At 33.0% G+C, this 25,675-nt stretch overlaps 2 protein-coding genes across 4 annotated transcripts; one reads left to right on the top strand and one right to left on the bottom strand.

Moving 5' to 3' along the window:
• Positions 1 to 850: 850 nt before the first annotated feature.
• Positions 851 to 5,314, top strand: LOC130648500 (uncharacterized). Its single transcript, XM_057454551.1, has 4 exons — positions 851 to 858; positions 951 to 3,816; positions 3,919 to 4,423; positions 5,214 to 5,314. Exons 1-4 carry the CDS (start codon positions 851 to 853, stop codon positions 5,312 to 5,314), a joined length of 3,480 nt encoding a protein of 1,159 aa, XP_057310534.1.
• A 332-nt stretch (positions 5,315 to 5,646) lies between these two features.
• On the bottom strand, positions 5,647 to 18,578 carry LOC130648751 (protein HID1-like). 3 transcript variants are annotated; one of them, XM_057454834.1, is made up of 29 exons: positions 18,429 to 18,578; positions 18,035 to 18,184; positions 15,951 to 16,014; positions 15,361 to 15,455; positions 15,172 to 15,195; positions 15,031 to 15,084; positions 14,470 to 14,520; positions 13,904 to 13,950; positions 13,468 to 13,589; positions 13,156 to 13,210; positions 12,891 to 12,962; positions 12,602 to 12,740; positions 12,454 to 12,510; positions 12,210 to 12,266; positions 11,508 to 11,591; positions 11,047 to 11,137; positions 10,851 to 10,916; positions 10,596 to 10,681; positions 10,401 to 10,479; positions 9,977 to 10,038; positions 9,711 to 9,813; positions 9,410 to 9,548; positions 9,160 to 9,209; positions 8,841 to 9,010; positions 8,357 to 8,448; positions 8,107 to 8,206; positions 7,872 to 7,930; positions 7,068 to 7,164; positions 5,647 to 6,159 (listed from the first exon to the last, which is right to left on the bottom strand). In XM_057454834.1, the coding sequence occupies exons 1-28, from the start codon at positions 18,492 to 18,494 to the stop codon at positions 7,101 to 7,103; spliced, it is 2,298 nt and encodes a 765-aa protein (XP_057310817.1). In that variant the 5' UTR covers positions 18,495 to 18,578; the 3' UTR covers positions 5,647 to 6,159; positions 7,068 to 7,100. The 3 variants fall into 3 exon arrangements, with proteins under 3 accessions (XP_057310817.1, XP_057310816.1, XP_057310818.1); XM_057454833.1 differs by having other exon boundaries at positions 5,647 to 7,164; XM_057454835.1 differs by lacking the exon at positions 12,454 to 12,510 and having other exon boundaries at positions 5,647 to 7,164.
• Between the last annotated feature and the right edge of the window lie 7,097 nt (positions 18,579 to 25,675).

The following is a 25,675-nucleotide window of genomic DNA, read 5'->3' as shown; positions in this document are numbered from 1 at the left end:
AATTTCAAATCTAACGTGTACTTAGAGTCTGTAAGGCCGGATGTTATTCGAGAAGTCCTTTATTATCTAAAACTAGTTAACCCTCTTTATGCAAACATTGAAATTAATCTCACAAACATACCACCTTCTTGGATTAATTTAACATCTGAACATAAAACTAGAGAAAGTGAAAATGAAATGAACATTGACTTTGCAATAGAATCGACACCAAGTACTAATATCAGTGACGTAAAAACCAAGAATAAGGATTACTCGCACGATAGCGGAGAAGAGAATGAAAATCCGTTAAACAAATATCGCTTGCCTTGCCAAGAAACGTCTTTTGTTCCAACTATTCCACATGAACAAATTGACGATGGAAATATTGTTATTGATCCAGGCGAGAATAAATTTTCCATACAAATAATTTCTGATGAGCATTGTGAAGAACTTTCCCACCCTTATCTATTTCCAACAGGTAAATACGGATATCACACGAAAAGAGAAGTACCATTTTCACCGACAAAGTATTTCAACCAAAGATTATTGAATTATAGACAGAAGTTTGCCTCTGATAGTGACTACATATTTTTTGCTCATGCAGTGACACAACATCACAATTTGAATAGTCGCATAAATATAGCTATGCAAAAAATTAAAGCGGACGGTCTTACAGCAGGAATGATGTCTTTAAATTTTAAAGAAAGAGTTAAGTCGTTTTTAGCCAGTGACGACGCTTTCACGTTTATGAACACGTTGAAAGGAACTCGTGCATATTGGAAGCGATTTCTTTTTGAAGTTTTGGCTATGGAAAAACAGCTAGGACTTCCAACGTTTTTTATGACTTTGTCTTGTGCAGATTTAAGATAGAATGAACTGGTTAAAATCATCACTAAATTACAAGGAAATGACATATCCGAAGAAGAAATCGACAATCTAAATTACTATCAACGAACCGAGATTCTTAACAGTAATCCAGTTCTTTTAGCAAGACATTTCCAATACCGAGTTGAGATCTTTTTTAAAATCATAGTTGTCAACGGACCGTTAGGTATAGTAAACTACTACGCCATTAGAGTTGAATTTCAGGTAAGAGGTAGTCCACACATCCACTTTTTATTATGGGTTGTTAATGCACCAATTTTACGTAGCGATAATAAGAAAGAATATATTGCCTTTGTGGATAACATAGTTAAATGCCAGCTTCCTAATAAAGAAAGCAACCCAGTTCTACACAAACTAGTTTCGACATATCAAACACATTCTCATTCCAAATCTTGTCGAAAGTATAAAAACAAGAATTGTCGATACTCTTTCGGGAAATTTTTTACAGACCATACAATTGTCGCTGACAACATCTCTAAGGAAGAAAGGGAAACACAACTAAAGGAAAGGAAGACTATACTAGAAAAAGTAAAAACTTACATAGATTCAAATTTGAATCCAAGATTAAACAATATTCTGCATCCTGATGTACCTAATTATACCCAACCAGGTACAATTGAAAAAATTCTTCAAAGTTTAGCCATTACGAAAGAAGAGCATGAAAATGCACTGAGCATATCTCCTGATAGTGGATTTCAAATTCACTTTCGAAGGCTTCCAGATTCCTGTTTTATAAATAATTATTTTACCGAAGGCTCGATGGCATGGGAAGCCAACATAGACATTCAACCTGTTCTTGGTTATTATAAAGCAGTGTCTTACATGTGTGCTTATTCATCTAAAGCTGAAGACGAATCTTCAGAAGCGATGAAAAAAGCGGCATCACAAGCATTAGAAACTGGCGACTCGTTATTTTTACAAATAAAATCAATTGCAAATGCGTATCGAAATCATCGTGAAATGTCAGTTCAAGAAGCATTTGCTATTATAATGCCAGAAATATGGTTACGAAAGACATTTCCTGTTGTAGTTTTTGCAAACAGTAACATTCCTGAGAAGAGATATAGGGTATGTCGTAACGAAGAAGAGATTTTAAGTTTGCCACCAGACAGTACTGATATTTTTAAACGAAATATGTTGGATAGATACATGGATAGACCAAATCCTGAATTTAAAAAAAGGAAATACCCTATGTTGGAACAAATGTGTTATGCTGAGTTCTTGTCAAGCTACTCTATGAAAATAAAACCGAAACCAGAAGATAAAAATGACAGTCAACCAGAAGTACTTGAAGAAATAATAGCTGATACTCACATGGAATCTCCTTATCCGAAAAATCTACCTCTTATGTCCTCAAAAGAAATGTTGTCTTTACGAAAAGAAAAGTGCGTTCTAAGGTACCATGTGCCTAGTCGAGAGAAAAATCCAGAAGGTTATGCACATCATTTGCTCTTTATGTTTTATCCTTTTCGCCAGGAAGGAGAATTGCTAAGCAAAAACTCAGGTACTTACTCAGAGAAATTATTAGAAAACGGTGTGTTAGAAATTATAAATACAAATAAAAGAATATGCGAACCATTCGGTGAACTTGTTGAAGAAGCAATGATAAAGTTTCACACGAATGTAAATAATCTTGATTCCTTCGCTGAACAAGAAAATGACGATGTTTTTGATAATATGAGCAATATAAATTACCATTGCAATGACAAAGTTCCAAATGAAACCGAAAACGTCATAGTTATTGGGAATAATATTTCATCGGTTAGTAAACCTGGAATTTCTGATGGCGAACTCCATGAAAAAATTCGAACATTAAACAAAACTCAAAGGCGAATTTTTGAAGTCGTAAATGATTGGGTTAGAACTTACACAAAAGGCTTGGCATGTAACGCACACCACAAAATTGAGCCAATTCACATCTTTCTAACAGGAAGTGCAGGTTGTGGAAAGTCACATTTGATAAAAACAATTTCTGACATGCTAAATAAAGCACTTTCTTTTCGTGCAGGGAACTTAGAAAAAGATAAGATTCTCATTCTGGCGCCAACTGGTGTTGCTGCTATCAATGTAGAGGGAAATACAATACATTCAGCTTTAGGTATACCAGTTGATAGAAGTTTTAGTAAAAACATTTCTAAGTTGAGTGATAAAAAGAGATGCATGTTGCGAAATAAGTATTCAGAGCTAAGCATTATCGTAATAGACGAAATCTCAATGGTTTCAAACAAGCTGCTGTTGCACATTCACCAACGGCTAACTGAGATATTTGGATGCTCAGAGGACATTCCATTTGCGGGAATATCTGTTATAGCATGTGGGGATTTCTACCAACTTCCACCAATTCAAGGAAGACCAATTTATGCAGACTACAAAGATGTATTGCTAAATCTTTCGCATTGGTGGAAATATTTTAAGATTGCTGAACTGACAGAGGTTATGAGGCAGCGTGGTGATCAATGTTTGATTGAATTATTAAACAATATCAGAGTGGGAAACTTAGAAACGCGATACGAAGATTTACTAAAATCTAAATTTATTTTTCAAAATGACCCAAACTACCCCAAAGACGCGATTCATATTTTTGCTGAAAACCAACCTGCTTCTGAACACAATAAAAAGATGCTAAACAGTATAGCATCGGATGAAATAAATATCGAGGCCATTGACAAAATTCCAAAAAATATTCCTGTGTCAATGGTGCAAAAACTCCATAGCCGCACTCAAATGGAGACAGGTGGACTAGCTCAAAACCTTCTTTTAAAACTCAACGCGAGAGTCATGTTAACATCAAATATCGACATATCAGATAAACTTATTAATGAACAGATTGGGACTGTTCATCGCATAAAAACCGATGGATTAGGAAAAGTAACAAAAATATATTTGAGAATGGAAGACAAAAGTACAGGAGTTAAAGCTATGAGAACAGATTCTTATGCTATGCAAGAAAATGTTATTCCAATAAGCAGAATAGAAAAGGAAATCAAATTTAATAAACAGAATCTAACTTCACCTACTATGAAACGAATGCAATTCCCACTAATGCTGTCATAGGCCTGTACTGTTCACAAGGTTCAAGGAAAAACGTTTGATAAAATTGTTGTTTGTTTTGATTTAATAAAGCAACGAGCTTTTAACTCAGGACAGATCTATGTTGCATTAAGTCGAGTCACAAGCTTAGAGGGTTTATACCTGACGGGGACATTTTCCAGATCAGCTATTAAATCAGACACACGAGCAACCGAGCAATACAATTATATGCGAGAACACTCAAAATTGACATCAAAAGATACTGGCGTAATTAGTGAAAATTCTATAATAGTAACTTTGCTTAATACAAGATCCTACAACAAACATAAAAATGATATTAAGTCCGACCGCGTTCTCATGGAAAGTGATTTATTATGCCTAACAGAAACTCAGATACCATTTAATTCATACTGCGACACAAAACTAGATTACTTTACTTTAATCCCAAACAACAATATAGATAGGTTTTCTAGTCTTTTGGTTGGTCATAATGAAACTATAGAATTGTTTGATATTGTGAAAATTCCAGGTGCAATATTTTTTAAAATGACGAAGAAAACGTTTCAAAAGAATGCTGTTAGTTTTCTAATTCTATATCGTAAAAATTCTCTTAACCTTATTCAACATTTTTTGGGAAACGAAATCGTTGATGTTATACTCGGAGATTTTAATGTAAATGCATTTAGTGACGGAAACTATTTCCTTGATTTTCTCACTGAATATAAACAAGTTGTAACCTCTCCAACTCATATATCCGGTTCACTTATTGACCACATCTATGTCCATGAGAATGTCCTCAACACGTTAGAAGTCGATACGCTCGTCAAAAATGTATATTTCAGTGATCATGACGCAGTCAGGCTTAAACTTTCTCTAACATGATGTTTACAAAATCTTCTAAAAGGGCTACTTTAAATCAATTTCGTCCTCAGAACGAAAGATATTTACGCTGGGTTGACTTTATTGTTTTCTTTTTGTTTTCAACTTGTTAAACTTTCGTTGCAGATAATATGCATTGCGTTTTTGTTCTTTGAGGATAGTCTGGCACTATTATTATCTATGCTAATGGCGGAAATCTTCAAGCCATCGGGCTTCTTGTTTTTTGAGTTAAAATTGTTGAATAATAAAAAAAGAATTTTTATTTCACCCCGTGCTTGCTTTAAAAAAAGGACGTTTTACTAACGTAGTTGTGAAAGAGTGATACATTTTAGACAAGTGACTATTTTACCGAATTTAGTTTTACTGACTTCTTTACTGAAAAAAATACACGGTTTTTTACAGGAACCAGTAAAATCTGACCCGAGGCTTCTATTTTTTAGCCTCTTTCAGCCTTATTTATGGATATTCCTATAAAGTTCTCCGACATTTAAGCATTTATGTGAGAAATTTGGGTGTTATTGTTGGTGATACAGCTTCATAAATGCCTGCCATAACGCCAATGAGTATTATTTCGTAGTTATTGTAAATGAGGTAAGAAACGTTCGCAATGTATAACAAATATCGGTAGCTCGAGAGACTGAGAAAGACAGAAAGATAAAGAGTTGTACAGAGCTTATTTGTTCTCATTTTATAGCAACTCTTATACTCGAGCTGATTTTAGTTATGAAATAAATGATTTTAGCCTCAGGCAGTTTTGTTCTCGTGTTCTTGTAAACTTGTTCTTATAAACACAATAAGCCATAAGTACTTCGTGTTCGTATTACATGCTTTGTGAAAGAGAGAGGATATATTAAGAAAAAAAAACGAAGGAAATAAGTTTTATAATTATTCTTCCCTTTAAATAAATACTACTAATAAATAATTACATTTCTTAATAAAAATGAAAAAAAGAAATTGCTAATAACTTTCCCCTTTTTTAAATAAACTCAGAAAATTACTCAAACACACAAAGAACAAAAAAATCTAAAAAACTCGGCCACAGAACGAAACTTCGTTGTTAAGAAAATTCGAATCACTAAAATTAAAACTATTTTCAGAATGCTAAACCTGACATATTGTGTGAACCCACGACAGCTATCTCATCGAACTGTGTTTAAGAATTAGGCCAGCCACATAAAGCGTGGAAGTTTTTGGTTAGGCTATTTAGGCCAAAATCATTAACGACTGTATAATAAGGATATATTTCCAGAAATAAGGAATAATATGCAGGGTTGTTTAAATAACACCGTAAGGGCTTGTTTCCATTTGACTGCATTTTACACTATAGTGCAAATAAGTTCACGAGTCTTTTTTTTTTATCGCGGGAGATGTGTAACTGCGCACGCCCTAAAAAGAACAAACACGTGAGCTTTTTGTGGAAAACGCAGTCGAATGGAAATGAGCGTTAAGGCTTCTTAATACGATTTTTTGTTAATCCAAGTTGTCTACGAAGCGAGAATGATTTTAAAGTTGGTAGACAAACGAAATCCTGTTTAAGGCTCGTCTCCACTAGCCAAAATATTCTGGTCGGCATTCTAATTGACTGAGGTAACATACTGTGTCGCCAAAAGAATTCTACTCCCAGCAGTGGAGATTTTAAAGCTCAAAGTTATTAGGCTCAGAATATTCCGCCTAATGGAGAAGCGCTTTTACGAATTTACGCGGGTACAAAAATGCTTTAAAAGTTAATTGACCATTTAGAATTAAGTTTTAGAAAAAAACAGTAATTAAGTAAAAAACAACACATTTAACAACGAAAAAGTAGACGTTTTTTAGCTACGGCTTCTATCAACACAGGCTTCTTCGAAGAAACAATTCTACGATTTCTTTAAAATATAAGGTTAAGCTTCAAAATTCTAAGCCGCTCTTTCCCCTGCTTTTGCTAAAATACTATTTTTTATACTTTGTAATAATTACTATCTGAATAAAGTAATAAAGCGGCTACGAAATGTGGCTTTACTTTTCATCATTAGTGGCCAACATGAAATTTGATGCACACGGGCGGTCAAAAAGCTAACAGTGTCAAGTCTTTCTGATAGAGAGTAGCAAAGACATTCGTAGCCGCCTTAAAGTACGAAAAAGTTTCCAAATTGTTGCACAAATGATAAATTATATGCTCTCATAATCATTAATTATTTCTGCTTTATATTTAACACAAGCTTGACAAGATGGAAAAAGTTTTTTTCCACTTTACATCCTTCAAACATATTTTTAAGAACATATTACCAGAAAGTAGAGGAATAAGAACTTTTTACCGACGTAAATCACTCTTTCTCTTGTCAGAATTTTCATACTCTTTGAATTTCAAATAGCCTGACGTCTGTATCATACCATATCGGTGGATCAATGTTTCTAATGAGAACACGAAAACACAGAAATTGTATGATAGTAGTAAAGATCTTTTTTCTTTTATAAGAATATGATTTATAAGAATATCATGTTGGGATTTCAGGTTAAAAACAATAAGTCTATTGTTTAGAAAATTAAAGAAATAAGAATAATGATTGATCAGCCTGATTAGAGATTTGGTATTCTTATAAAAAAATGTATTTATTCGAAGTTGCGCTGTTAGCAAGAAGAACAAACGTAAATTTTTCTCGAAACGTTTCATCCTTATTAACAACTTAGTAATAAAGGGAATAAACTTTCAGCAAATTCACATTAAAGGGGTAGCAACAGCAAAAAATTTGGGTAACGACAAAAATATCATATATAATAATTTTTTTTAACCAACTTTTAGGTTCAAACACATTTGGCATCAGGTTCAACGGATAAGTTTCAAAGGTTTCATTGTCTCTTTTAATTTACATACGAGTACTAGTAGTAATATTATGAACACCGATAAACTTAGTGGCAAAAAATTAATTATCAAGTATGACAGTTTGCGTTAAATTCATGTAATAGCGTTATACGTATTATAAGAAAAACATTCGTGTGAATACATGTTGGAACGAACTCGCTGTCGAAAAGTAATTTACTACAAGTAAAGCAAGGGTTTACTAGATAAGGTTAACTTGAACGCGTAACCACCTACTTAATACGATGAAAACTTAACGAACCTTAAGTATATAATGCCCCACATGTATGTACGAAACCAAAGCTGGGTTCCACTGTTCGCCTACAAAAAGAAATTACATACACGTTTATAACATGACAAAAACTTTTAAATTTTCTACACTCTTTTGACCTGAAATTTTTGATCGCAGAGAGCGAGAAGCAAATACAACGGATAGTAGTTTAACAAATTCACCGATGTTTCTTTTTCGGGTTTCTAATTTCCACATGTTTACTTACCTGGTACTTTCGTATTAGTATAGGATGCGGTACAGGCAATAACCCGACCAAGGTACCATGTTGAAGAAATTTGATAATCTCTGATTCATCAGTTAAACCTCTAAAACAGAAAATAACAATCAAACAAAACGTTTAACAACACATGGCAGGATTTCTTAAAATACATGTCCGTATCTATGCATATACTTAATAAATCCTTCTTTACTAACTGAATAAGGGGATAAAACTATAAGTTACAAAGTAGACCTACTTGTCAATACAAATTTTCTCCACTTGTGGCACCAAAACTTGCAGCAGTCTCATGATTGTCTGCAGCGGTAATTTCTGCTTCCACGAATGAACCTGCATTGAAACATGAGGGACATTTTCATTTTGCTTTTTATAGTGAACCGTTAGAAAACACACTATAAGGCCTTAAAAGTTTGTATAACTAGCGAGAGAGCTTTACATAAAACCTACGTGCTATTCAAACACAACTGGCTGGCAGTATAACATGGGCTGTCTATAACAGTTGGACGGGGTTTACAATTACATATAACGTATGATAACAACTGTGTTTCCGATTAAGACAAGCATAGCACATTTTACATTACATTCAAGATATTCAAGTTGGGAATGTTTTTAATATGTTCTTCACGAATCATCAACTCTCCATAGAGTACAACGTTCACTATTCACAAACCATGTTTCTTCCGTTTACAAACTTTGTAATAAAATACAAGATACAAACATACCCATTCTGAAGTTGGTGCAAAGCCACCGCCTACGCCTTTCTCTCCAATGTTTGCTCTTCGCATGTTGCCTTCTCTGTTAACAGGTGCTGTAACGTCGTAAGATGCGTCAATAGTCTCGTCTTGTTCTTTCTGACTAGTTGTCGCTTCTTCGGCTGCATTCGGGTTTTGCACTTAACATGATATTTACACACAATAAATACACCACGTTTTATATTTCGATGTGACCGACGTAAAGCAAAATAAGTATTTCATGATTTTAATTTTAAACCTCTATGGTTTCATTAACCAAGAAAAGTGAGATAAATAAGTCATGGTTTACCTGTTTTAGTCGTTGTAGGTATATTGGCCAACGTTGGTTGAACAATGTTCCTAAAAAAACAGTATTTTTTAGAATCAAAGTAACTGCATTCGGTAATAAAATTCTTACTGGACACACTTCTGATCACAATTAATTAGTTCTTTGCGTACAAATTGCCGAATCATTGCAGCTTTTAAAGCAAGATGCTGGGTAACAACTTCATTACCTAACCACAAGTAAAAAAACACATATATGCACTGTTTAGACATACCCTTCATCGACTGAGGATTCTGAGGATTTCCTTTCATGTTTTCCAGGTTTTTTTATACCGCTTGGATCAGTGGGTAAGTTAGCCAATTGATGAAAAACATTACGCTTACGAATGATGGCATAAACTAAATGCGCGTTCCCTGGTGAATAAGAAAGAATTTTGGAGATATTGTCGCTTAAATCACTAACGTAATTAAACTGTAGCCTAATCTGTCGTTGCCACAAAAACAGGATTTAGACATTAACACGCATACATACACAACAAAAACATTTTGCAGTTTTAAATGCTAAAACAAACAAACCATCGAACTGATACTGTATGATGTTGTTGAAAGTTTCCAACAGGAAAAACACTAAATGATGATTCGTGGAGTTTGCGAACAAAAACCATGGTGTTGAGAAAGCCTACAGAAAATCAGGAAGTCTGTATTAATAATCGCGCATTTAAAACAGGCTTTAATTAGTTATAAACACAAACAAAAAACAATTCAAAAAATGCAGACCAAAAAAAAAAGAAGAATGTTCAGAATGTTCGAAAATGAGTTTGCCTAAACAAACAAAAATTTACCTCCAGCAGATGAAGAAGTTTGTTTGCTGCCACCATGGACAGTGATTTCAAATATGGCGACACTGAAAGTAGTAAATTTGTCACAATCACAGTACATGCTAAGGGCTGAGGTCGAGAATTGGGTCAAACATGAGCAGTTCCTAAGCAACTTGCAGGGCTGAAAATGGGAAAATTACGCAACCAGGATAATCTACCAAGCAATCAATAAAACAGTTCTTTAAAAGAATGAACTGTTTAGTAGATCAATTTCTAACTATGAGGCTGAAGTCAAAATTTTTGCCCTTAACAACTAACGCAGACAATAGAAGGCGGAAAATAGAGTTGTTTATATGAATCTAAGGTATATATCCCTTTTATGCTGTTTCTTAGCTCTTATGCAAAAACATGTGTTATGTTTGTAAGCTAACCATAAGTTGCAACTCACCGTTCACAATGATGGTCAGTAAACAGTCAAATAAGGGGTGTAGTCTTTGGTGACCCGTTGTTATTATTTTGTGGAAAACCTAAAGCACCAACAAATTTAGATTTTATTTCCTTGTTGACATTGATTTGTCTTTTATGAAGGTAACTCTGGCTGATAAAAATGGAGAAAAACATTAAGCTGTGTGTCAGTACTTACTATAATAAGCAGGTCAGAATGTGTTCCGTTAAAAACGGGTATGTCCATCGGTATGCGTACAGAATATGGTTTGTTCAGTCGAACACCTGAAAATAAAAGAAATGTAAATGATTTACAAAAGGTTTAGTATGTAGAAAAACTGCTTGCAAGTAATTCAAGATCGGTATATTCAGGTTTAAGCTGAGGAATCCAAATAAAAAAATGCATAGCAAAAGTTAACAACTCTTATCGAGCTGGTAAAAATATTTTCTTTACCAAAATTTCTTTCGCCGCTTAACAGAAGAAGAATGAAGACACCAATATGCATCAAACCAATACGAGCTAGGGGAAAACAATGTGACAAGCTACAAAATTTTAAGAAAAAGATGATGTTGTGTAAATTTCAAATGTTATTACGGTATACCTAGCATACTTACTCAGACATATTTAGTTAAAATAAATGAATACATACAAGGGTCTCCTCTTGAGTCGTTCAGGTGGTAGAGTATCGGCACTAGCACGTTTAAGACATCGCTACTTTTCAACACATAGAACAAGAATTTCTAAAATACAAACACCTGCATATCAGAAATCTGTCTTATACACAATTCATTTGCTCTAGATGATTTCTCATATTGAACCAAATATATATTGACAAGTGAAGTGACTAAGAGTTGACCATTGTATCAATTTTTTCACACTTACAATATTGTAAACAAAAACTTTCCGACAGACTGGAAGCAGAGTAATTTTACTTTTCGGCCAAATTATGGATTATGGATAAAAAATCAATTGGAAAATCAGTACTATATTAGCCACTAATATAGTACTAGTATTAGTTAGTCAAGTCTGTAGCAATATTGAGCAGAAAAGGCTTCTGCTTTTAGGACTAAAAAAACAAAATAGTAACTTAAAAAAAATTAAAACGCTGACCTTATTTAAATCGCACAACTTCCAAAACAATACCAGTAATTCTTGATGGAATCCAATTTTTTTGCATGAATTTGGTAAGTAGGTCTGCAATAAATCACACATAGCAACAAATTTATATAAAAGGGGGATTTCACCTATATAAATTGGATCTGGATTTTCACCAAACTACATTGGGTACCTGTATTAAACTACATTGGGTACCTGTATTAAACTACACTGAGTACCTGTATTAAACTACACTGGGTACCTGTATTAAACTACATTGGGTACCTGTATTAAACTACATTGGGTACCTGTATTAAACTACATAGGGTACCTGTATTAACTACATCGGGTACCTGTATTAAACTACATTGGGTACCTGTATCAAACTACATTGGGTACCTGTATTAAACTACACTGGGTACCTGTATTAAACTACATTGGGTACCTGTATTAAACTACACTGGGTACCTGTATTAAACTACATTGGGTACCTGTATTAAACTACATTGGGTACCTGTATTAAACTACATTGGGTACCTGTATTAAACTACACTGGGTACCTGTATTAAACTACATTGGGTACCTGTATTAAACTACATTGGGTACCTGTATTAAACTACATTGGGTACCTGTATTAAACTACATTGGGTACCTGTATTAAACTACATTGGGTACCTGTATTAAACTACATTGGGTGCCTATTTTAAAATTGGGTACCTGAATTAAAGGATTCTGCAACAGTTGTGTAATGCCACGAAGGATGAAATGAAAATCCTGAAAAATTAATCAAAATTTCTCACCTTTCTCACCAAACTTGTGCTTGCCCAAACTCAAAATTGAAAATGCAAAAATCTTTTAACCATGCTATACTGACGCTGTTTTTTTTATTTAATATTTTTTATTGATTTGTTTTGATGACTGCGAAAAAGAAATGGCAAGAGAAACACAATATGACTTTTACCTCTTCTCTGTGTATTCTTGTCAAGTAATTACAAAACAAATTTTCTGGGCCAGTACCCTATTAAAATTTAACAGAACAGTTTGTTTTTAGACAGGGTCAAAAAATTTGGTTAAAAGCATTATAAATACAATAGTCACACTTTGAATACCTCGAAAGACTGGTCTGGGTTGTTTATATTTTCTAAAATTTGTTGTTGTTCCATATCATAGTCCAGGACAACGATCAACAACTGAAGCGCCACTTCGATTAAAGGTTCACGTGTATCGTTAAACATGACATGGTTATACCTAAATGCAGCAACAGTATTTACTCTACTCATTCTGGTCAACAAATGTACATAGAGCAGATTTAACATACATTCAATTTACAACAATTTTTGAGGAAATTATATGTAAGTCCAATATGGTTTGATTAGCAAGTTCAGGAATTAAACTTACGGTATTCCATATCCAACGGGATCATAAGAGCATACAACATTCAGTAAGGATGTAAATAGTGGCAAGGCATGCCTAAAATAGAAATATGCAAAGAAAACCTCCTTCTTTAAATGAAAACAAGAAAATAACTGTTTTAATTCACAGAAAACAATTTGTTGTAAAAGAACAAAAATAATAGTTCTCTTTTAGAATTAAAAACACTGAATATTTAGAAAGTTCTTTTAAAGCAAGATTATTACAGCGGTAAAATGTCATGGTCTTCTACCTGTTTTCAGATGAAGCGAAGTACTGCAGCCATTTATTTGGTGTATTAGGTGCTTCTGAAATAAAAAAAATTAAAAGTTTTTAATGTAAACAAATAGCATTCTATTAAACTACAAAAACAATAGTTTTGTTAATTTTTTTTAACTTTCTGGTTGTCTTACTTAGTCGACATAAAAACATGGTAATAACAAATATTTTGGAAATGACAAAGTTGATGCATACAATGCATAATGCAAAAAAAAAACAAAAAACAATAAGACACATGTAACAGAAAAGAAATGAAATAATTGTTGACCCATAAGAAAGTTTTTACCTGCAGGCGGAAGATACATAGCTTCTGAAAAACATGTCAAAAGTAATTTCAACAATTCTGCCCTGTTTAGGTCGTGTGCAGCTACGTGTGGGGGAGATGACGCAAAACCAACTCCAGCTTCCCTATTGAAAAATAAAAAAGTTAAGCATACATCTTGGACTCTTTTAGTCACAGACATATGAAGTTGTTGTAAACAAAAGCAATATACACCAGTTCAATATGAAGGTTTAAATGAAAAAAAAACCAGCTTGCGACAGATTAGCTCCATAAGAGGGAGACTTAAAGTTGCTAACGTTTAAACAAAATGACAGAAGTACCTTAGTAATAGTTTAATCTGCCTAATTCAATCTTACATAATAATTTTTTTATTGACCTTAATACAATGCAGGCTTGTTAACTGAATTGTTAAACAGATTTGTTAACATTATAAACGTACCAAATATATGCACAGCTATCAATATTAGCAAGGTCCTCTGGATTATCCTAAAACATTGGAAAGTATTTTCAAATAACAAAGCAACACTATTAAAACGTCCTTCAATTTCAGCACTGCTATTAACTTGCTTTTGTCATGTATAAAGCCTATTCATTAAAAGGGCTTATTCAGCTTGTGTTCACAATTACACCTTTAAATTTTGTTACCAAACTTTTTTTTAGCCATTTTTTATGCCATTTTTCATATTACTGTGACTAAATTTCAAGCAATTATATAAATATTGTAAGAACTTTAAAATCAATAATGTCATTGACAAAAAAGTTGATTTTTTTTCATAGTTTGTTACTCAAGGGTCAAAATACTTGTGGTAAGTTTTACCAATAAAATTACATAAGAGCTGAATTACCTCTGACCTTACAGTATTTTAAAGTCTCCAAATAGCCATCAAGAATAGGGATAAAAAAAGAAAAATTTCTTAAAAATACTTTTTCTGTCACTTAGATAGACAATGGTTTCTGTTCAAAAATACATTATGACAGTACTTCTAAATATAGAAATATACTCACTGGACCAGATCGTTTCGCAAAAACAGTAAAATCAGGACAAAATAAAAGGTCCTAAAAACAAACACACATGATATTGCACAATAAAAATGTTTGGTATACATTAATGAGAAGGTGGATTCAATTTTTACTTGATGCATTGTTTTCTTTGCCATAAGGTTTTGTCACCCTTAACGTTATAACAAATAATGGAAACCCTTAAGATTTGATAATTTATTAAAATTTGATCAATAGCATCATCTGGCCAATACTCCACAGGCAATAGGATGTCAAAAACCAAATAAACAATGTTAAATATGCAGTAGTCACTGCTTTCAGAATTTCAGCATCAAAACTAGTCAAGATTCCTTCCAGCATATTGCCAACAACAAAAAGTTTGTATTAAACATAAAATTTTGCTATAGGCTTTCAACAGCTGATTGTCAAATCAAAACAGATTGTATGACAATTTTAAGAGTAGTATTTAAAAACTCTTCATAATAAATCTTCAGGCTTTTTCAAATGCAACAAAAAGACCCTTAATTTTCCACTGTACTCTCATCTGACAACTCACATGACACTTACACAAACTGCAGCAACTAAAGATTGTGCCAATGGTGTGGCAGTTTCTTCTTGACTCTAAAAGTATAAGAAAAAATATGCAGACACATGCCTGAATTTTCATAAAGGGTTGTTTTGGACAACTCTAACTAAAATTATTGATACCTCTGTGCTCCTTTCAGCCTCACCCTGCAATAAAAAAAACAAATGCAAAATATTACATGGTTACCACGTGATTTTTTACCATCAGTCATGAAAATACTTAAAATGTCATTCTTTTTTATATAATTGCAAGGACATTTTCAAACTAACGTCATTGTCATTATCAAAAAATATGGTCTATTTTGGATTTACCTGGCCTGGAACTGTTGACCAAAAAAACCCACGCCAATCTGGATCTTCAAAAATATACGGCATGACACGGGTTAATAATCTGCAGCAGTTTAACACTAAAAAAAAATTAAATAAATAACGTAACATAAAAAAGAAATACAAAATGACAAGCTTTCATAGTAATGAAGGTTAGTTGATTAAAAAAATCAGAATTGATTACAATATTTTATTTGGTAAAATCAAAATAATTTCTGAACCTTTTAGTTAGCACAAATACACACACAACCTTGTGCAGTTTAAGTATCTATATAACAATATGGTAAATCTGTATGTGGCTGTACAATATAAGTAACTAGCTATTGATTACAGCCAAATACCCTTCCTGTTTTCCCTACATATAGTACAATTCGTAGTTTTTAGTTCAAAAAGCAAGCAGTTTTAGAATCCTAATTTGCCTAAAATATAAAATGGTTAAGTTTGGCCAAACCATGATGCAATTTTTTGTGAGTTAACTTATCATTACAGAATTTCATAAAGTTTTATCGTTATTACAGCTGTACTCATTATTAACACTTAAGGAAGTTAATTCGACAAATTGAACACATACATACCTGCTAAATGTTCAGACTGCCCAGAGCATCCTGTTGAAGCTGCATTCACCAACTTTTCCACACACTAAAACATAGAATAAAAGTGTTTCTTAATCTGATCTGAAATGTAACTTTTGTTATATGTGTCATACCCCTTCGAACTTACATTGAGCTTAATAATAATATTTGTCTACGTAAATCAAAATTTAAAAATAACAATATAATGCTGCAAATGGGCTTTCTTTTCTACAATCTAGCAAATTTTTGCCAACTGACTATATATTTCTAATTGGAACTCTGTAATTTTAATAACATTGTTTTTTTAGTTTACTTGTTATAATGAATTGACTGTACTTTCTGTTGTGCAGTATAGGGAAGGCATGTAAGCCTTTTTTCTCAGATAAATCAGCTATTGCTGGAAAGGCTGCAGTTGCTTGAAGATAGTGAAATTGTCGAAGATGAAGTGACCATCTCTAATATATTTAATGAATATTTTAACATCATTACTCACAGTCTTAATATTCCTTCAGTGCCAAAATCAAAGTCCACAAATAGCACCACATTACTGAATATCCTAGAAAGTTTCTCTTCTCATCCCAGTATAAGAAAAATGTGCTCTGGGTGATAATAAATTCGGGTTTTCTCAGTTTACTTTAGACGCACTGTAGTGCGCAAAGAGATTTTGAAACTTGAGTGATGAAAAAGTGAGTGGTCCACTTCCAATTAAAATTTTAAAACTACCTGTAATGATTATGTTTATGTGTTAACAAACTGCTTCAACGAGGCATTAAATTTATGGAACCTCGGCTTTCTAAATTCCTCTATGGATTTAGAAATGGACACAGTACTCAATATGCTTTGCTCAATATGTTATGAAGTTGGGAAAGTTGCTTGGACAGCTCTGGTAAGGTTGGTGGTGTTCTTATGGACCTCTCAAAAGCTTTTGATTGTCTTTCTCATGACCTACTGATTGCCAAACTTGAAGCGTATGGTCTAGGCGTAGATAGTGTTAGATTTCTCTTTTCTTATTTACAAAATAGGAAACAAAGACTGAAAACGGGGAGTCTTTTTAGTGATTAGCTTAAAGTTCCTTCAGGAGTTCCTCAAGGTTCTTTACTAGGCCCTATTTTGTTTCATATTTTCATCAACGACATATGTTTTATTGTTTCTCACTCTTCACTTTGTAATTTTGCAAATGACAACACCCTATATGTTTGTTACATAACTATAGGTAATGTATTTAGAAAGCTAAATCTTGATGTAAAGAGTATTATTGAATGGTTTGGTCAGCATGGAATGGTTGCAAATCCTAACAAATTTTAAACAATCATCAATCAACAATCACAACACTAACCTGAAAGTATATCTCTTTCTGTAGGAATGGTTGATATTTTGAATTCTGATAGCGTCAAACTTTTTAGAAGTGTGCGAAAAAGTTTCGCAAAAAACGAAAGCTTTTGCACGTATACATAATTTTCTTAATCCGCTGCAAGTCAATCGTTTATTTAATGCATATATTCTGTCACTATTTAACTATTGCCCTCTTGTGTGCATGTTTTGTAATAAAAACTCTCATCAACTCCTTACAAGTATTCACCGTTGGGCTTTATCAGTGAGATACATTGAATTCTCTCTTAAAAACTCTGACTATTTGACTCCATTAAATCAGGACTCACTCACCAGAAAAACCTCTGCTTAATGTGGTCTAATTTTGATAAAGTATCCCATCCTTATAAGCTCAGAAGAGGAGTCAGTGTTACAATCCCTAGGGTCCGCAACAATTATGGTCTAAATTCTTTCCATGTCAGAGTGGCACAGGCATGGAACCACGTGTCTGTTTCCATAAAAAATGTGTCCTATTATTTGAATGAGTTTAAAGCATTGTTAGGTAACACGAGCATATATTGTCAGTCCTATATTTGTTGGTAAAGATGCATGTATTTGAAAATGTTTTTAACATTGTATTAGTTTTTTTTTTAATAGTTAGTGTAACTAACTGAAGAAATACACATACATATACATATACATACAACTTATTTTGAAATACTGTTTGACATTAAAAATATATAACAGAGTAAAAGAAAAAATGCAGTAGTGTTTGATACCTTATAGCATAATGTAGCAAGATTGGATGGACATTCTTCACGCAATGTTCTTATTTCTGCAGCAGGAATTAGTGCAAATATGTCATTCACATTTGTTATAGAATCCATCCAGAATTGTTCCCAGAATGCTTCATCATTAACTTCCACAGGCTGAAACAAGAGAATAACAATTTCACACCTTAAATTAGGATTTAAAGAAAATCATCTAAAGGGTTTAATGAGGACAATTACATTTTACTGATTCAAATTGGAAAGAATAAAATAAAAATGTGAACATGCAATGTTTTTATTCACAAATAACAACCACTCACAAAATTTACTCTGAGAATTAAACCACTTCTTAACTTATCGGTAAAACACATAACATAAAAAATTACATACAGAAAATTCCTACCGTTTTCTTGCTTGTCAACTGCACAACAGCCTGTCTGAAATTCAACTTGCTATCGGCAGCACCCATATTTTAAGTAAACAGCATAGAAACTTAAAACTTGCTACATACAAACATTTTCATATATAGCCCTAATGGAATATAAAAATATACACATATATTGCAGTGCAAAACTAATGTTTTTTTTCCTATCCGAAAAGATATTGAGGCTGCATAGGCAATGAGGATCAACATTATTGCAATATGGAAGAGCTATAAGCAAAAACATTTATTACACTATTGTCTAAAACAAAATTTAATTAGAAATATTGTTTTGAAATTATTTACCCATGGTTACTCCTGTAATTTTACTTCTAAATGCTTTTAGATATTGATCTTTTTAATTATTATGCAATTGACAACTTGCAAATGCATTTGTAATTTGCTTTTTTCTTGGAACAAATGTATCATACTTAGGACTTGACTCCACAATCTTTTTAAAAATAATCATTTCAATTCGTATATTTCATTTGAAACAATCTCTAAAGATTTTAAAAGAAATTTTAAAAACATCATTTGTTTCTAAACAGTTTCGTATTGTTTCGTTGAATTGAAAATTGTTTCATAACCGTTTCCCAATTGTTTCAGAAAAAAAAATTAAAGGGAACCCGAAGTATAAAATGATGTTGGGCTTATATTTTAGATCTCAAAATTTGGTTAACAAGTTTTTTTTAAATTTTGTAAAAAGCTTTTTTTGTTCTTAGGATATTCACATTTAAGGAATTTTAGGGACTGGGACGAGCAAACGAGAGTTATTTCAGCAAAAATTGGTTAACCCAATTGGTTAATCAATTCAACTTTATAATATCTATGCATTGATAAAGTTTGAATGAATATCCCTTAACAAGTCTAAAACTTTTGATGACAGAAAATATCAAAATTTTATAATCTATGCAGCATAATTAAATCTGAAATTCTTTATGTGAATATCTTGAGGACGAGAAGAGCGTTTTAAAAAATTTAAAAAGACTTGTTAACCAACTTTTTAAGCTCTATAATATAAGCCCATTTTATACCTCAAGATCCCTTTAATTTATTTAAACACTTAGTTAAACTCGTTTCAGTTCAAATCTTTTCCAAATAGCTTCTAATATAACACACGTACAGTCTTTTTCAGGAGAGGCGTGCGATCGCACGCGCACGCCTTGGCACACACCTAAATCCTTTCAGGCGTGTGATTAATCGCACGCCTGAAAAATAAATATTGAGTTTTCAAAATCAACCTTTAAAATCCATTTTGTAGTGTGCGATGGCAGCCCTTGAAAGAATTTTTGGACACTCGTCAGACTAAACGTCTGATAGATTTCTGTCATGTTCGGACACTTTTAGATCTCAGAAATTATTGAATAGTCCTGGTCCTTTTAATCCACGAGCAAGCCTATTCATAGCCAACCTGACCATCCTAGCTAATTCACCGACTCCTGACTTAGTTAAAAGAACTACGTAGACATAAATCTCTTTTGCCTGGCCCCTTCATCGTTGGTAACCAGGTCTTACACAAGAAATCCAGCCATGCGGTTCTTAACTAATGCGGAGGTGAACGCCGACGGAACATGGATGAAGCAAGTCTGCAAAACTGCACTTACAGGCGGAATAGACATTTCATCATGGATGTAATTGTAGATAATTTCTTCAGGTCCGAATTTAATGGATTTTTTCTTTATTCCTGTAAAAACGAAACCCACGTGCGGTGTAAATTTTTTGGATAAAGATTTTTTTTAACTTGAAAACAAAGCATATTTTTGCCTATTTGCTTGTGATGACCTGAAAAGTGAACAATAAATATAAAAATGACAATATAGTCATGCATAATATTTCGGACATGTAGAAAAGGAAGCTAAGATTGAGAGAGTCTCTTTACCAGTAGACGCTTGATCATCGTGTTTGGGGTTCACGATTTATAACGTCCCCCACTTTTCTACCGCAAAATGAATGCGCAACAAAAAATAACCTCGGAGCCCGTGTCGTATGCGTAACATTCTTTGCACGTGCGCTTTACATCGCACGTGTTACTTGATTTACACATGCGAATCATCACACACCTACTCAAATATTCCTGAAAAAGACTGCATGTATATCACATATCGCTGATTTATAAAGAACTATTAAATTATGTAAATATCTGCATTCTTTGTCGAAAAAATAACAAAACAAGATCAAAGAAAAAAAAGATCGCCATGGATCGTTTAAAAATCATGAAAACAGGATCAGAGAAAGCGAAGGGATCGTTGTAGATCATTCAAAAACTGGATTGTAGAGATCAAAAATTTTGCTTTAAATCGAAACTATAAATACTCCTCTTTGTTAGTCCTTTCAAATAAAGTAACCTTGTGTAAATTTTTATCATATCTGTTATAGTGAGAAAGGAATGTCTAAATATAATTTTACGTAATAAATTTATTAGTTTTTGTTTTTAATAGCTTTAGGAAAACCATTTTTTTAGAATTCGCTCTGTAATTAGTCTCAAATTTTGTTTCTAGATTCCTTTTAAAATTGTTTCAAAATCAATTCCCAATCGTTTTCTATTTGCTTCCACTTTATCAATTTTGAGCTTAAAAAATAAAATAAATTATAATCGTTTCTAAATCGCTACACTTTTGGTTCATGAAACAATCTGTAAACAATTTTAAAAAATAATGATACTATCTTAAAACGAAATGATTGTTTCAATTCATATAAAATATAAAAAAATGGTGGAGACCGTTCTTAATAATTGTTAAAGTTCTGTATTGCTGAGTTTGTCCTTTTAACATTCTTACTAATTAGAATCTGGTTTGTAGTTTGACAATGGCTAGTGGATTTTTAAACCCACCACAGTGAGGTGAGGAAAACAAATAATTTTCATTATGACACCGAGAAGCCAAGGCATGAAAAGTTGCCACATCTAGTGTAGCTTGATTGAAAGATATTATTGGTTTACAATTAGCATTACATCTTTCAGATTGAAGCAAAATATGTCGTCAATACCCTGGATAGAGAGGACATGGCAGGTGATAGGTAAAAAAGGTGAAAGAATTGATTAAAACTTCTATATTAAGGACTATAACACCTCAACATTTGACATATGAAAAGTTTTTCGTACTTTATGTAAAAAAGAAGATAAAAAATATTGAAGAATATATCACATGATATATTCTTCAATATTTATGAGAAATATAAAGTAAGAATGGATTGCTTTGACATGGCCTGGATGGATATACAGATTCATGGACTTGATTTACTTTGTGGTGCAAATCTTTATGATTACAACCTCCCACTATCAATGAGGGAAGTTGATGGGAACCATACCCATATGTGATGTACAAACATGCTAAAAAGGCACTTAAGAAATATTTTGGAAGTGTTGCAAAACAAGACCTTTTTTGCCACACTAGATGAGTATAAAACATATGTTGTATGGAAACAATACCAATTCATCAAATACTAGTTACAGTGGATAAGGTTGTGTAAAATTGCTGCAACCCCCTGAATGATGATAGGAAACCACTAACATGTCGTGTTTGTTGTTCAATTGCACATTTTGCTTGAGATTGCTCACATCGATCTGAGAAACAACAAGGCTTGGAAGACAACCAGCAACAGAATGGTTCCAAAAACCACTCATGGGTTGCTTTTGTTAACTCTGATGTTATTAAATTCCAAGCATCTCATGTGAATATGGCAGGTGGTGTTGCATTTAACTATACGATTCTTGATACAGGCTGCCCACAGAATGTTGCAGGAATAGTCTGATATGTTCAATGCTGTCAAAAAGCTTGATAGTAAAAGCAAATTTAAAACTTACAGCGTTCTTCGAAACAAGTATATCAAAATCAACTCCAAGTACTGCAGTAGTTACAAAGAACATCACTTCATATTTATTCCAGCTTTATGACGAGATATTATGCTCTGAAGTTTTGAAAAACATATCAGGAAGAAGCTTTTTTGCTCCCACCATGATGTTTACTGATAAAACATTTAAAAACATTGTAGGGGTTGACGTCATTAGGTCGCATATATTTTTTAGACACAACACATGTTTTTAAAAAATCGTAAATACGCTTTACTTTACCCCCTAATTGTGGGTATATATGCGAATAGGAAAGGTTTTAGCGCATAATACCAAGTTGTGTCGTGAACAAGAGTCGTCTATGTTGGTTATAGAAATGGAGAGGCAGACACAGTGAATGAATTCGACATGGCATGGGTGATCAGAGAAGAAAATTGGGATTGATTGTTGCAGTAAATTAGTTGTATATAATAACATTCATTTATATGTAGAATATTTGGTGGAGATTTCAATTGTTATGTTACGATTGGGCTTTTCAGTTGGTGAAAAAAATGCCAGTCCTTTTCGACTAATAGCTTCCAATGTGCTTCTTTTTTCAGTCCGGGGAAGGTTTGTTTATTGCATATGTGGTGTACAACCGATAAAATGTTGTTGCTTGCATGTGGTATTTTGCAATATGGGAGGCATTACAAAATTTAGGATGTAGTAGATCAACTATCTATTATGGTGATTTTTATTGGAAAATTGCTCTATTGTATGTTGCAGTGATGCATCATTGGCAAAGTACCCATCAGGTCAAAGTTCAGGAGGATAATAAGTTGTGTTCCTCTCCAATAATAAAGGAAAGGTATATTAAAAGTACACTTGCTGCCAAAATCATATGGACTATCATATACCAATGGTATATGTCACTTCCACTTGTACTCTCTCAAACGAAGAAGAGAACAATACTGTATTATATATGTATAGAAAATCCTTGAAAATCTAGATCCCAACCTTTCTGTGTCCATAATTGTAAAATCATCTAACAGAAAAGGGCGTTCCTGTTATATAGAATCGAAAACCTCAAAAGCACCTAAAGCTATTCAATCCCTGAAATTTACCAGCTATCGAACCAATGGATCTCGTTAATTCAACCAATTGCCGAAAGAGATCAAATAAATCACTCAATGTACTACAAGTTGTTTCAAAAATCAGCTGGATAATTTCCTGTCATTGATCCCCAATGATCCATACACAAATCTTACATCAAACAGTATTGTGGACAAGGTACAATGCTTAGACCCCAAAAGAGTGTTAGCTGTACCCTTTGCGTTCATTTCAGGCTGGAATCCTGGAGGGAGAAGATTTGCTAAAGGTGACAACCCATTGTTAGCTTGATGATTTAATCGAAAGTCAACACAAGTAACACAGTAACACAAGTAACATCATTTCTTACTGAAATGATTTCTGCACCAAGCAGACAACGTAAGCACATTCAGATTCATAAATTAACTGATAATGGCGCTGTTGTGGTGTCATAGCCTAGTGGTTATAACCCTTGAACTTTTTGTTGGAGACCAGGGCATGACTCCCCTTGGCAGCAATTCAATATGGGCGAGTGGATGTTACCATAGCTCTAGGTCCATCAAAGCCATGTGAGGGAAATTGGGGAGATGGCACACATTGTGTGAACCATTAGATGTTGCAAAAAGTTGTTTGGTAGAGCACTGACCCTAATTGGGCCTGTATAGCGTAATGAGAATTAAATACACTAGGACTCCCTATCTATAAACCATGGCCCCTCCTGGAAATAATAGACAGAGTATATCCCTTTATGAGGCTAGCTATGTAAATATGCACATCTGTCTATCTATAATAAGTCTCTTTTCTGAAATATACTTGACAACAATTGCTGCAGAGGGCGGACACAGAGTTGATATTGCTGTCTGTAAAAGAAATAATTTTGAATAAAAGAACTGTTGAGCGTGATTCATTTGTGTGTTTTTACTTAGTATGCGTGTATTGCTTGCATGTGATGTTGTTTAGTGGTGGTGGTTTCGTAAAAGTGGTTCAGTAATTTGTTCGTGCGTTCTTGTTTGCTTTCTTTTATTATTCGCTCTTTTTGTATTTTTTTAAGTAAAGTTTTGTATTTTATTTAGCGTTTATGGTTTAAAACCTATCATTTGTGGCATTAATTCGTATCTGTTTGAACCCAAGCAATAGTATCGACTTGTGTGTGTGCAACACTTATACCGGAAATGGATTCAAACTTCCATGCCACTTGCAGACCAATTGACAAAAGTTATTGCAGACCCAACAAAGTAACACCTGCTTCGGAAACTGGAATTAATGGACACAGATAATCTTGATACCCTTTTGCTATTAACCTTTGGTTATTTTTTGATCTTGTTTCAGGACATTACAGTGTCACTATGTATTTGCAGCTATATGTTTATATTACAAGAAAAGAGAGAATGGAAAAGTCAACATCCTACTGACACTGACACTGACAATACAGTATGTTTATGTATGTTTGTGTATTTCTAGGTTATCACATAAAGTGGTGAGATTGTCTAGCCTTACTAATACATCCAAGTTTTTAACACATATTACCCATGTTGAGAATACTGTGTCAATATAAAAGTATATTTTCTAAAAGCCAAATAAAATCTCTATCAAATAGTGCTATTTTTGTCATAAAATGATACACTTGGATTTCTAAACACCTTTTTCAAGTTGCTGACCCTAAGTCTAAGAGGTACAGCATTCAAGGTTTATTGCATAAAAAGCACCCTAGCATGCTTCTGTATTGCACTTTTTTATCTTTACAATGTAATAAAACCTTAACAATTCATTTTTAAGAAAAAAAACAGACACTGTTTAAGAGTCTTGTATGCCTAGAACATTAATATTTTAGTTCTATCTTTATATTCAAAAATGTTTGTATAACTGTATAACTTCTCCTAAAACGTAGAGTGTATCAAAGAACCATTGTTTTGAGATATCTAGATTTAAACTTTGTAAACAAATTGAAATTCAATGCAAAGAACTGGGGAAAAGAATTGTGTTTTATATTTTTCATTCTTTCATCTTTTTTCCATAAAAATTATATTTTTTATATAAAATTAATTTTCTATGAATTTTAGGCTTCTCAATAATATAAAAATCAAGAATTGGACAAAAATAACATTAGGTTGTTACATGTATGCTTTAAAATTGGTAAATTCTGTGACAATTAGAATTTTTAGGGTTTAGGGAAATTACATCAGTTTCTCTGCCTACACATAAGGAAAAAAAACATACAGGTAAATTTTACCAAACTAAAAAATCAATAAGCAAAGCAAGCTGTGTTTTAAAGAACTAACAATTGATAACAACTTGCGCTTAAAATGTTCAAAATAGTGTGAATATGAACTTTGTTAAATTCTTATTTATTTGTGAATTTTGGTTCTCGAGACAT

Source organism: Hydractinia symbiolongicarpus, chromosome 7, assembly GCF_029227915.1.
Source record: "Hydractinia symbiolongicarpus strain clone_291-10 chromosome 7, HSymV2.1, whole genome shotgun sequence".
NCBI lineage: Eukaryota > Metazoa > Cnidaria > Hydrozoa > Anthoathecata > Hydractiniidae > Hydractinia > Hydractinia symbiolongicarpus.
This window is presented reverse-complemented; position numbering and strand designations above follow the sequence as displayed.

Coding starts and splice junctions, on each gene's coding strand:
- LOC130648500 (XM_057454551.1), top strand. Junction 3,817..3,918: donor CTTATGCTATGCAAGAAAAT/GTTATTCCAATA, acceptor ATGCTGTCATAG/GCCTGTACTGTTCACAAGGT. Junction 4,424..5,213: donor TGATATTGTGAAAATTCCAG/GTGCAATATTTT, acceptor TCTATTTTTTAG/CCTCTTTCAGCCTTATTTAT.
- LOC130648751 (XM_057454833.1), bottom strand. CDS start 18,494: ATGGGTGCTGCCGATAGCAAGTTGAATTTCAGACAGGCTGTTGTGCAG. Junction 18,185..18,428: donor AGTTGACAAGCAAGAAAACG/GTAGGAATTTTC, acceptor CTCTTGTTTCAG/CCTGTGGAAGTTAATGATGA. Junction 7,165..7,871: donor TGGGGCATTATATACTTAAG/GTTCGTTAAGTT, acceptor TGTTCTCATTAG/AAACATTGATCCACCGATAT.